This window comes from Petaurus breviceps, unplaced genomic scaffold, assembly GCF_028583685.1.
Source record: "Petaurus breviceps papuanus isolate PSGF00001 unplaced genomic scaffold, PetGlider_PUasm1.0 183, whole genome shotgun sequence".
NCBI lineage: Eukaryota > Metazoa > Chordata > Mammalia > Diprotodontia > Petauridae > Petaurus > Petaurus breviceps.
In genome coordinates, this window is record NW_027185791.1 from 14,221,186 (window position 1) to 14,234,085 (window position 12,900).

Here is a 12,900-nt window from a genome sequence, read left to right on the forward strand (position 1 = left end):
GTTACTTAATCCCAATTGCTTAGGGGCGGCCAGGTGGCTCAGCGAGTGGGAGCACCGGCTCCAGTGTCGGGATGACCTGGAGATCGAATCCCAGGCTCAGACACTCAGCACCACACCCAGAAACACCTGGCCGTGTAACCTTGAGCAAGTTACTTAATCCCAATTGCTTAGGGGCGGCCAGGTAGCACAGCAAGTAAGAGCACCGGCTCCAGTGTTGAGAAGACCTGGAGATCGAATCCCGGGCTCAGACACTTAGCACCCCCCCAGAAACACCTGGCCATGTAACCTTGAGCAAGTTACTTAACCCCGATTGCTTTAAAAAAAAAAATAAACTGAGAAGGAGTGATCAGAAAGGTAGGAAGAGACCCAGGAGGGAATGGTGTCTCAAGAAAAACCAGAGAGGAGAGAATGGCCAAGGGTCCAACTCTGCAGAGGTTAGAATGGTGAGGATTGAGAAGAGGCTTTTAAGTTGGACAGCGAAAAGATCACTGGTGACTTTGTAGAGGTCCATTCCAGAAGGCAGATTGCAGAGGGTTTAGAAGAGACTGAGAAAAGATGAGGCACCAAGGCTTTTTTGAGGAGTTTGAGAAAGAGAGACAAATTACAAGATGAAAGCCAGTGGAGATGGCAGTACCTAGTGAAGGACCAATTGTTACATCACTTCCCTGGACCTCAGTTTACTCATATGTAATATCTTTTTTTTCCTTTTATTTTGCTTTTTGGAGGGGGGAAGACAGGGCATTTTGGGTTAAGTGACTTGCCCAAGGTCACACAGCTATTAAGTGTTAAGTATCTGAGGCCAGATTTGAACTCAGGTCCTCCTGACTCCAGGGTCGGTGCTCTATTCACCTAGCTGCCCCTCATATGTAATATCTCATAAGCATTGTTATGAGAAAAGTGCTTGGCAAACTTTAGGAGCTATGTGTATAAATGAATTGTTAATGATACAGCTATCCCTTCCACATAGTGACTTTCCCCATCATCATAAATATGGCAGGTAGGCATAAGAAATTAAATGGGAATTTGGGGGGAGAAGCCTTTTTTTTTTTGCAGAAGCCACAGACAACACACAAAGGCCAGTAGACAACATAGAAGCAGTTTAGAAACTCAGCATAAATGCATACATGTATGTATAATATTATTCAATATCAACATCTTTTATCTTTTAATACCATAACAATTCAGACTTCTTCTCTGGTACGAAGGGAGGGGTAAAGCATTTTACTTGGATTTTCCAGATCGTGGGGACACCATGTCCCTCACCCCAGCAATGTGGAGGGGATAACTGTATTACTGTTATTATTTTGCAAAGTGGAAGTTGTCTCGCAAATGGTCATGCATATAATGATGATGGTGATGATGGTTAGGCAGCCTTTAACCCCAAATGACTGAAGGGATATTATATAGAAGAGAGAGTAGACTTGTTTTGTGTGGTCCTAGAGCACAGAAATAAGAACAATGGGTGAAAGTTAGAGGAACACCAATTTCAGCTTAATTTAAAGAAGAAATTTCTAACAAATTGGGGCATGTCATACACATTGAAACGTCCTGCTTTATGAGGCAGTGAGTTCTTTGACACTGAAGGGGTTTAAGCAGTGGCTGTCAAAATTCTTGTAGAGGGAATTTGTATTTCACATATGGATTGGACTGGCTGAATCACAAAAGTGTAGAATGGTAAGGGATGCTAGAAATCAACTCTTTCAACCCCTTCTTTAACAGATGAAGAAACTGAGATCCAGAGAAGGTAGGTGGTCTGCCCAAGATTCCTCAAGGAATTTGGGACAATTAGATAGAACCCAGGTCTCCTGATTCCCAAGTCCAGTTCTTTTCATTGCCTCCCCCAATGTTCTCTAAAGTCCTTCTAACTGGGATTCTAAGATTCTGTGGTATCACTTGTACCCATCCTACAGAGGCAAAGACCCTCCTCCCCCTCCAGTTGTCTAGGCATTCGACAAAACTGGAACCAGGGATAGGCAAGGTGAATAGCTGCTCAGAGCGCATCATCTATGGGGGCACAACATGGTGTCAATGTTTATAATAATAATAATAACTCAGTCTTTTGGTTTTGTAAAGTACTTTCCTTATAATCAGGTCAGTAATGTTAGCAGAAATTTACAAGTGAGAAAATAGACTCAGAAGAAATGCTCTCCAAGAAGCCTAGGTATTTATTTTGTAAGGGAGAATACCTGTGTTACAGTGAAGCTTCCTAGAGAGAACATGCAAGGGGCAGGATTTTCAGACCTTGAAACCTCGGGTGATGACCGCACCTGAGCTCTAATGGCCAAAATCACCTCCACCCCCCTCCCCTTTCCCCATCAAAGACTCTCACTCCAGCTGGGTCATGTCTTCCACGCCATCTTCTTCCTGCTGTACTCGGTATCTCATGGAGGGCAGATTACGGATGGAGTGCATCTGTGGAGGGAACAGAGAAGAGCTGAGATGGCCTGTGGAGTGTGACAGGGGGTGACAATGAGAAGAGGGAGAGTTAGGAGGGACGGGAACGGCTAGAGGCAGATCTGTTCTCCTTACAGCTCAAAGCACTGAAATTACAGGTGAGTGGTGGGGCTATCTGGCTTCCCATTTCAGAGAAGGGACAGTTAAGGCAGGGAGCACAGGAAGACAGAAACCTGGTTCCCTGATCCTCAGTGACAGCATCTACTGCCTTGCCAACCTCTGGGGTGGTGGTGGAGGGCACTGATGCTGGCTCTGGTGGGTGTCAACCCACAATGGGATCCTAGGGCAGGGCAGAAGAGCTCTCCAGTGCCCTCTGTTGGTGGAGTTTGTGTGCGCATGGGAGAGAAGGAGATGGGAGGAGAGAGGGTTTGAAGGAGAAATGAGAGGAGGAAAAAGGACGCCTGGCTAAATGGAGGGGACAGAGAATATCCCAGAGAGAGTTTTCTGAGAGAACGTAGAGGGGCTGAGTGAAGGGGAGGCCCAGAAACCTTGCAAAGCCATTCAGATGACAGAGTAGCAGGAAAGGGCTGGAACAGGTGACCTGAGAGAACCCCCATCCTTCTCACGATGAGGAGGCAGAGGAAGGGGAAGATCTCCTAGCCTTCCAAGGGTTTAGAAACCTTGGAACACACCCCCCCCCACCTCTCACAACCACACATATCTACACATCATACACAGTCACGGGCACAAGAAACACGTTTGCAAACTCCCCCTGCTCAGATGCATTCCCATGTGTACGAGATGACCAAGGGCACACGTGTTCACATGCAGCCCCAATCTGCAGTGTCGTGTGTACATGACTCCCTCCACAATCCTCGTATTGCATTCACAGGGCATTGTCACACATGCAGTATAGACATGTACCCTGTCATTGTGCTCCCTTAGCACACGCATGTATGTCGTTGTTCCTTATAGACCTTGCCCCTCTGTGGATGTTACTGTCACACCAACCACTCACTACCACCAAACCAAGGGAACAGACCAGCCCTAGAGCTGCGGGTGCACCCCCCCCCCCCAGAGCGGGCAGACCCTGACTCTCCAGGTCATGAGGGGCAACCTTCTCAGCAAAAGCTATTGGAGAAGAGTTTCCTTAGACCCCAGGACCAGGGGAGGAGCTCTTCCCAGACATCTCCCTGGTGCTGGGGAGTGGGTGGGACAACACAAATCTCCCTCCCATCCTCCGTTCCTCAGACGTTGCTCCTGATAAGTAGGGCACTGAGAAGAGAAAACTCAAAAGGCCTTGGCCACATGCCAGGGAGAACCTTCTCAGCTGCTGCTGCTGCTGCTGCTACCTAAATAATTCAACCACTCACGTATTCCAAGGTGATCAGTGCCCACCGTGGGCGCTGCCATGCATCCTTGCCCCGGAGCCCTGGGCGGTTGGCACATCTCTCTAGAAGAGCTGCATCAAACACAGAACGCAGGACCCCATGACTGGGTGGGTAGCCGCCTTTTGCTGATGGAGCCTGGGCCGCCATTGCAAGGGAGCCCTTCCCGGAACCCACGGCTCCCATACATCCGCAGCCCCTGGGCCAGACACCCATCTGTGGGAAGGGAGGCGGCTGATTGGGACAGAAATAAGCTGCCTGCCTCCGCCTCCCCCACTCTTATGGCAGGGGAAGGAATCAGCCCCAGGGGAGGGCTCTGGTGACCATCCCTCCCCCCATCTAGTCTTTGCTGCCAAGAACTGTCTGCCTGGCTGCTTATTTCCCAGGCCAGGCCAGGACCACTAGCACCCTTAGTTCTGGCCTCACCAGCTTGGGTGACCAAGGCCACAAGGCTCCTAGAACATGATACTCAGGCTTGGTCCTGAGAAGCTCCCTTAGCCACCTGGGGGTACCCAGAGAGCACACTTATGAAGTTGTCAGATGGGGCGGCCAAGCTAGGGGAAAGACCTTGTAGCAGATCCAGGACCATTCCCAGGGCACACAAAGCTTCTGGGTAGTTTCTGGGAGCTGGGGCTATTTCCTGTCAGAGAGCTAGCCCTGGATAGACCACTGGTCTTAGAATCAGGAAGATCTGAGTTCAAATCTGGACTCAGATACTAAGCTGCATGACCTTGGGCAAGTCACTTAACCTTTGCCTGCCTCCATTTCCTCAACTGTAAAATGGGGGTAATAATAGCACCCACCACCCAGTGTTGTCACGAGGATCAAATGAGGTAATATTTGTAAAACACTCTCCCCATTTAAAGCATTTATAACAATGCTAGCAATGATTATTAATGTCCGGATGCACAGAGGTACAGGTTCTCAGCCTAGAACGCTCTCTTTTGTTTCCCGTTTGCCCATCCAAATCTCCCCATTTATCCATGGCTCAGGTTACATCCCACCTTCTTCGTGAAGCCTTCCCTGACCGCACGAGCTCACTGTTCTCCCCATCCCTGAATTTTTATAGCACCCAGGACGGGATCTAATAACCTAACACTATATTTATTTATTTATTTGCTTTTTTTGTTTTCTTGGAGGGGCAATTGGGGTTAAGTGACTTGTCCAAGGTCACACGGCTAGTTTTTATGTTAAGCGTCTGAGACCGGATTTGAACTCAGGTCCTCCTGATTCCAGGGCCGGTGCTCTATTCACTTCACCACCTAGCCGCCCATAACACTATATTTATTATACACTGTTCTTTTCATTTTGGCGTAGCTGGACTATGCCATCTGAAGGCATTTCCTGTCATGCCCAGCTGAGGGCCAAACAGATAACAATAGCATCAGCTCACATTTCTATTTCACTCTAACACTCTCTTCACTATCACTCAGGAAGGTAATTAGTGCTGGTATTGTCCCCATTTTACAGATGAGAAAACAGATTTGGAGGCACCAAAGACTAAAATCACAGCATTAATCAGTTCTAGGACCGAGGCTTGCACCCAGGTTTCCTGACTCCTTTCCATGCTGCCACAGTGAGGGGCTTTATCCGTTTGAGTGGAGCTTAAGTGTAGAGGCCTCCTGAGAACTTCCGCTTATGGAACGGCCTCTTGGTTTGGGGAAGCTTCATGTGGAAGCAGGTTAAACTGTTTGGAATTGCCTTCCCAAGGAAAGGGAAACTGACTGTTTACTCAAACTAGGACCCTCCTTCAAGGGGTATAGGTCATCCCTTCTGCCCTCAGCCCAAATCACTCACCTGCATCAATAAACACACCAAGAGCTTGTGCTTACCTGAGTCTTCCAGCTTGCTGGGCCTTCCTTCTCCCAGGGGCCCTTGAAGGCGTGGCACTGGAGGGACACTTCACAAGACAGGTAATGGGACAAGGTCCCTGCGGTCACTCTGGGCCACCGTCGATAGGTCTCAGTTGACACCGACACGTGCACCCAGCTGGGCTTCTGGGCCTTTGGGAGGCCTTGTGTTGACCCCATGCGTTGTAGCTGCTGGGGCAGCATGGACACCTGCTGGAAGGAGCTCATCTTTTGGACACGAGGCAGAACAATTGCAAAGCGCCCAGGCCTCAGGGGACCTCGCTCTCCTTTCTCTCGAGCCCCAGCAGGTCCTATGGAAGGGGCTGACTGGACCAGTGATGTGGGCAAGGATGCCCATCTGCGTAGACTGGGCCATGTGGCACCAGGCGAGGCACTCAGTGGGTAAGAGAAACTACTGTTGAGTGGCTTTCGTCGCTGCATGAGCCCTGGGGAAAACTTCTCAGAGATCCTAGGGGAGAGAGAGATGGAGACTGGAGAGGGCTTGGGGGTGGGAGTGTCGATGCCTTCCTCTTTTTCAGATTTCATGGGATCTTCGTTTGATGATTTAGAGATCTGGCCAGGCCCAGGCTCTTCAAGCCTACCAAGGAGAACATGAGCTGAGTCACTGGCCCTCTCTTGGAAAGCAGGAGATGGAGGATGGGCAGGTCCAGGCACAGGATGACCAACCTGTTGGAAGAAGGGTCTGTGAAATGAAGATGGTGGCCGGCGTCTCTTGGAGAAGCCTCGCCTGCTGCCAGTCAGGCCAGGCCATGGGGATGGTGGGCGCTGGATTGGGGGCAGATCCACATCCCAGCTTGGGGCTAGTGGGGGTGGGAACCAAGGTGGCGCCTGCCGGCCCAGTGAGCGGCGGCTGCCCTGTCTGGGAGGCACATCAGGCATGGGTCCATCTCCACTCCAGAGACCTGGTGGTGGCTGGGGGGGGACCCGTCGGCGTGATGACCTCTGGAGTGGAAGGTGCACTTGGGGCTTTACTGCCTCGGTTGGACGTTCACTGAGCCTGTTCCAGCTGTGGGGAGGTTTCCTAGGCAGGTTAAGGGACCGGCGCCTCAGGCTTCGGCCTGGTGGAGGAGGTGAGGGAAGCCGCTGGCTCCCACCTCTAGGAGGGAGACGAGGGGACCCTAAGTGGGGGGAATGAGGCCCAAAACGACTGAGTGATGGATTTGGGGAGAGAGGTTCTCTAAGAGATGGATGACGACTGGAACCCTTGACCCCCAATGGAGGTGAAAAGGGGGGCCTTCTGGGCCTGGGGCTATATATCAGTGAAGAAGCAGAATGGATGGATAGCTGTGGGGAAGAGGGTCTCAGTGGGGAGTGAGCCCCTGCGCTTCGGAAGCTCCTGAGGGATGGCTGTGGGGAAGGAGATTCCAGCAGATCTCCAGAGGACATTGGTCCCCTCGTGGGAGGCCCTGGGAAGCTGAGGGTGCCTGGTCTCCTGAGGGATGACCGAAGTGAAGGAGTAGGAGATGGTGGCCTGCTTGGGGGTCCCCCAAACCACAATGGATAGGGATTAGCCTCTGGTTTCTGAAAATTGGATACAGATGGTGGTTCAATGAGACTCCACCAGCTGGACTGTGGTCTGAGGACAGGATGTCCTGGGGGAGACCAGGGCCTCTGAGGCAGGGAGGACTGGGGTGAGGGCGGTCCTTGGTGGAAGGATCCATAAGGAGAAGAGCCAAAGGGAGAGGACTGTGTGGGTCCTGCTGAAAGGTTTGGTAAGAAGGCCCAGAGGGATGAGTTGACGTCCTGGTTCTCATTCTTCCTCAGGGGGGGTGGGGAGATGAGGACGCTCTTCTTTGAAGGCTCTGGGGATGGAGACAAGGGTGGCGCACTCTGGGGGGGATTGTGATTAATGGTCGGGCCGCGGAATTTCCTCAGGGTCACTGGCGTGGCTGGGTTGTCGGGATCCATGCCCGCGAGCTTATAGCCAAAGCGCTTGTAGGCGGCTTCCCTCACAGCTGGTCTCCTGAATGAGCCTGTGCCCTTCTGGCGGGCACTGCCGCCGTATCTGGGGATGGGCTTCTTTTCCGAAAGGGTTTTCTTTATGAATCGGGCAAGTGACGTTGCTGGTGGAGAGGGTCTGGCCAGCTGTCTGTGGAAGCCCAGGTCTCTCCTCATCCTGAAGGCTGACAGGGCTCTTTGGACATTTCGGTCCCGGGGAGACAGGAAGCTGGCATAGAAAGGATGGAGGTACGGGGCGTAAGGCACAGAGACCGCCGGGTACTGGTCTTCTTCCTCTTCTTCCTCGTCCTCTTGCTCCTCAGTGGTGAGTGGGATGTCCAGGGAAGGAGGCAGGGGCACGTCCAGTTTCTCTTTGCCAAAGATTTTCACCTGGGGCCGGGGGAAGAGTCGGAACTTCCTGATCAAGGACAGTTTGGAAGTGGCTGACTTCTCCATACCCTGCTGCTCGAAGAAGGATGTGCTGGGTGGCTTGAAGGTGTAACCCTTCTGCTCAATCCCTGGCTCCTCCTCTGGCTCTCCCTCTTCCAGTTCCATGATGTCGTCCATGGGGTGGGCATAGGGATTATGGGGGGACGGGATGGGAGGTTCCCAGGCATAGTCAAAGGGGGGACCTTCAGGGTAGGGAAAGGGGACCTCAGGAGGGTAAATGGCATCGGCTCCTCCTGGGTGGTACCCCGCCTCCTCATAGGGACTGTAGGGCCCCAAGTAGTAGGGGTAGGGATATGGCGGCTCCTCAAAGCCCTCGTAGTAACTGTAGGGGGGGTACCCCAAAGGCGGGGGGTACCCCAAAGGCGGGGCGTACCCCAAAGGCGGGGGGTACCCCAAAGGCGGGGCATACCCCAAAGGCGGGGCATACCCCAAAGGCGGGGCATAAGGCAGGCCATAGTCCTCATAACCATAGTCAAAGCTGTAGGGAAGGTAGAGGCCGTGCCCGTAGTAATCGTCATCTTCGTAGTAACCGGGCCCATAGAAATCATCTTCGTAGTAACCGGGCCCGTAGAAATCGTGCCCGTAGTAGTCGCTGTCGTAGTATTCATCATCACAGTGCTCGTAAGGGTCTCGGACCGGGTACCCGTAGTAATAGTCGCCGTAGGCGGGCCCCTCCGAGCCGTGGGCGCCCCGGGGCGAGCGGGACGGCGCCTGCCGCTCGTACTGATGGAGGGACTGCCGGTCATAGAAGTCATCTCCCCCGCGGTAGTAGTCATAGTACTCGCCCAGGTCCTGGAAGCCTTCCAGCCCATACAGCGACTTCCTCGAGCCAGACTGGTGCGAGGGCCCTTCTGTCTCAAAGGGAAGGAAGCCGATGGCTCCTCCCGACTCGTACAAGCTTCGGCCTCGGGGGAACCTTCTCAGCCTCCCCTCTCGCTTGAGGATGTCGGCCCCCGAAGGGAACGGGAGCTTCTGGGACCCGAAGCGGGAGCTGGAGCGGTTCAGCCAGGCATCCACCGAGGCCTGCTCGCTTCCCGACTCTTCCGCCTTTTTGATGAGGAACCTCTTGGTCAGCCAGTTGATGGAGGTAGACGCTTTGCTCAGCACCTGGGCTCGGGGCTTGAGCTTCCCTCGGCCTCTCCTGCCCGGGAAACGGATCACCATGAAGGACGGCTTCTTCTCCTTCATCGCCTTCTTCTTCTTGCCCTCCCGCATCTGCGTCATCAGCTTGGAGGTGGACTGCAGCACGGTCTTGGCCTTCTTCTTCCTCTTGGTCTTCTGTGGGCCTCTGTTGAGACTCCAGAGGAAGTGGGAGGCACTCCGGAACTGACCCTTCTTGGATACCTTTGGTGTCCTGTCCCGGAAGCCCATGAAGAGCCTCGAGGTCCCTTTGAGGCTTCTTTTGGGTTTCTCGGGTTCCGGAGGCTTCTTCCCCTTCTTCTTCTTCTTCCCCTTGTCTTCCTCCTCATCTTTGGCCATGGTTGCCTCTCCCTCCTAGTCAGGTCTGGCAAAAAGGACACTGGGTTTTAAGTGCAGCTCCTAGCACTTGGCCTGGGGCTAAGGTGGTCTCTCTGTCCCTCCCGCACTCGCAGAGGACACTCAGAAGGTGGGCAGGAGGTGCAGCCCGGACAGGGAACTGACTGGGCTGAGGAACTTTGCCTGCCTGTGGAGGAAGACACCCTAGGGAGGCTGCCAAGCCTAATCTATACATAATTCATTCCCTGAAGACTTCTCCCCTTCTTCCCCCCACCCCCATCCGCCTTGTGTTTCACCTTCAAGCAGGTCTTGGAAATAGGTAAAGAGTCATTTACTGGGGGAAGGACTAGAGTCTAAGGGGAGCAGTGACCCCAGCCTCATCTCACTCTGACTTGACTTGGGTTCTCCTTCCAGTCTCCAGGGGACTGCTGCTTTGTGGGGTCTCCTATGAGATATGCAACTTTCCTTACTCTTGGAGACCTCTTGGCAAAATCCTGAAATTCCCCTTGCCGCTATTGGGTAAAGATGTATTCCTTTTCTTTGTTCCCCCAGGAGATATATATATATATATATATATATATATATAGAGAGACAGAGAGAGAGAGAGAGAGAGAGAGAGAGAGAGAGAGAGAGAGAGAGATGTGTATGTGTGTGATCTCATAGCTCAGAATCTTGAGTGCATTTCCCAGAACCCTATTTGGGGCAGTTTGTAGGAGTCCCAGAGGCTGGGCAAGGCTTTGAAAAGGAAGGGGCTAGGGGAAGAAGAGAAAGAAAAGAGAGATGCTCTCAGGACTAAGCAAGTAGGTAATTAAATCTCCTTGCATCATGACAGCATGAATAATGCAAACAGAACCTCTGTGCCACCAAATGTCTTAGGAGCCTGGACGAGATAGAAACTTGATCCACAAAGCTCCATCTATGGGCCTTCCTTGCAGATCAGAGAAAGAAGCTATGTCGGGACCCCTTCATCCCTTTATCACATACAAGGGATGATTTAAGGGACCCTCAAAGTATCCCTGACCCAAAATAATCTTCCCATTGTCCACATTCTTTCTTTTTTTTTGCTTTTTGGAGGGCAATTGGGGTTAAGTGACTTGCCCAAGGTCACACGGCTATTTTTTGTGTTAAGTGTCAGAGGTCACATCCAAACCCAGCTCCTCCTGACTTCAGGGCCGGTGCTCTATTCACTGTGCCACCTAGCTGCCCCTCCATTGACCACATTCTTCCAGAAACTGGAATTTCCATCAATAATACTTCCTCAGAAAGGTGAATGAAATATTTCTTGTAGAGATGTTAAGCTTTCTGTAAACCTGAAAGCATTATATAAATACTAGTTAGTATGTTAAGGTAAGATGCAAATTTAGCCTAGTTGGTTATTCTATGTGTGATAATAGCCATAGTCTCACCTGATCTGGGAGCCCTGTGTTCCTGAACCTCAGTTTTCTCATTTGTAAAAGGAAAAGTTTAGACTAAGTCATCATTAGGTCCCTTTCAGTCCCATCAAGCTGTAACTCTTAGTTGCAACACTAAGATGTGAGCGACTGATAGTAGTTTACCGTGATGCCTCTATTTTGAGGAATTTGTATTGTAAAGCAGTGTTCTGAGAAGATAATGCTTATCCCTAAAGAGTAAATCAGGGGAGTTATGTAGTGCAGTGGATAGAATGCCTGGAAAGACTCAAGTTCACATCCAGACTCTGACACTTTCTAGCTGGGTGACGCTGGGCAAGTCACTTAGCCTTATTTGCCTCAGTTTCCTTATCTGTAAAATGAGCTGGAGAAGGAAGTGGTAAAGCCCTCCAGTATCTCTGCCGAGAAAACCCCAAATGGGGATCACGAAGAGTTAGACACCACTGAACAACAGCAAAGCGTAAGTCATTCATGGAGGAATTCCTGTGACACCTAGTTGGAGGACTTATATTCAAGCAGGGGACTCATCAGGTGCCCCTCCATCTTATTTGGTGCCTGTGCTCAATGGCAGACTTCTTTCTGAAAGTTTACGTTTTTGTTTCTAAGGGATGAATTTTGCATAAAAGAATCTCTCCATCTTTCCCACTCGTGTCAGAAGCTCTTTCAAGTTAAGGGGAGATGGAAGGCAGGATGGCGAAGCTCGCCAAGAGAATGCACGAGTCATGGAAATGTGCTTTGTACGACTTCACGTGTGTAATTGACATATCGCCAGGCGCTGCCCTGAGCACTTTACAAATGTCTCATTTGATTCTCACAGAAACCCTTTTGGGGAGGAGCTGTAAGCCCCATTTTATAGTCGCGGAAGGTTACATTCTCATGACATTTGTATCAGCCTCTCAGAAGATCATAACAGTAATCAAAAAGTCACTGAATCCTCTTTAAGTTGTCTTATAAATGTACACTCTGTGTCACATCTTTAATGTTCCTCTTATGCATAGGAATAAATGAAGTGTCCCATACATGTTTCCTAGTATATATCAAGCGCCTATTTTATTCCCCCCCCCCCCACTTACTTGAGGCAACCTTAGATGTGAGCCTAAATCTAAGCTTTGAGGGATTTGTCCTTGGAACATTGCAGGGGATGGGGTGGGTGGATAGAGTTGGGGAAACTGAAGAATGTGAAATAGGGAGCCTAACTCTTCACATTAGAAGTCATACTCTTAGGGTGGCTAGGTGGCACAGTGAATAGAGCACCAGCCCTGGAGTCAGGAGGACCTGAGTTCAGATCCGGCCGTGTGACCTTGGGCAAGTCACTTAACCCCAATTGCCCTCCAAAAAGAAAAAAAAAAGTCATACTCTTTACAGAAATTAGCCCCATCCAAACCTTATGCCTGGATATAAAACAAGGACTGTGATTTACTCCAGGGACAATTTCTCAGCTGTAGATTTCTACATCTCCAATAGGCAAAGGAATCTTTTAACTATGAGGAGTCTGTAAGGAGACAGAGTTTAACCGTCATTCTGGAGACATAATTAACTTTGATGACCAGAGATGATGGAAAAAGAAACTAAGAGAACTTGCTTCCTCCCCAAACTGGGCTTAACTCTTCTCCTGAAAAGAAACAAGAAGAGAATTCTTGAGAAGAGACATTGAGAAAACTGAATGGTGCGATTGTGCTTCCAGAAGTTTGAAGTCAGAAGTTATAAGGATGGTTAATGATCACTTTGGCCGTGCTATTTCTCACTATGGACATATTGTCAATTATTTTGTGTGCCTGGTTTGTTACATTGCTTATAAGTGATATATTCAGTAACCTTGATTTGTATTAAGTCTAGGCGATTGGGAGAGGTGACATCGATATCTTTATGTCTATGTATATGTATATATACACAAATGTATGTATGCATGCATGTAGATATGTATAGGGGAGGAGAAGAAGAAGAAGAAGAAGAAGAAGAAGAAGAAGAAGAAGA

The 12,900-nt window shown here is 50.4% G+C and overlaps 1 protein-coding gene across 1 annotated transcript in view; it reads right to left on the minus strand.

Annotated features, from left to right (window-relative positions):
- Positions 1-9,520, minus strand: part of MYO15A (myosin XVA) — a 144,727-nt gene extending 135,207 nt beyond the window's left edge. Inside the window, exons 1-3 of the mRNA XM_069087739.1 lie at positions 8,656-9,520; positions 5,615-8,559; positions 2,330-2,412 (exon numbers count right to left, since the gene is read on the minus strand). Of these exons, the coding sequence (XP_068943840.1) occupies positions 2,330-2,412; positions 5,615-8,559; positions 8,656-9,520 (3,893 nt within the window). The remainder of the gene's footprint in view (positions 1-2,329; positions 2,413-5,614; positions 8,560-8,655) is intronic.
- Positions 9,521-12,900: the final 3,380 nt, after the last annotated feature.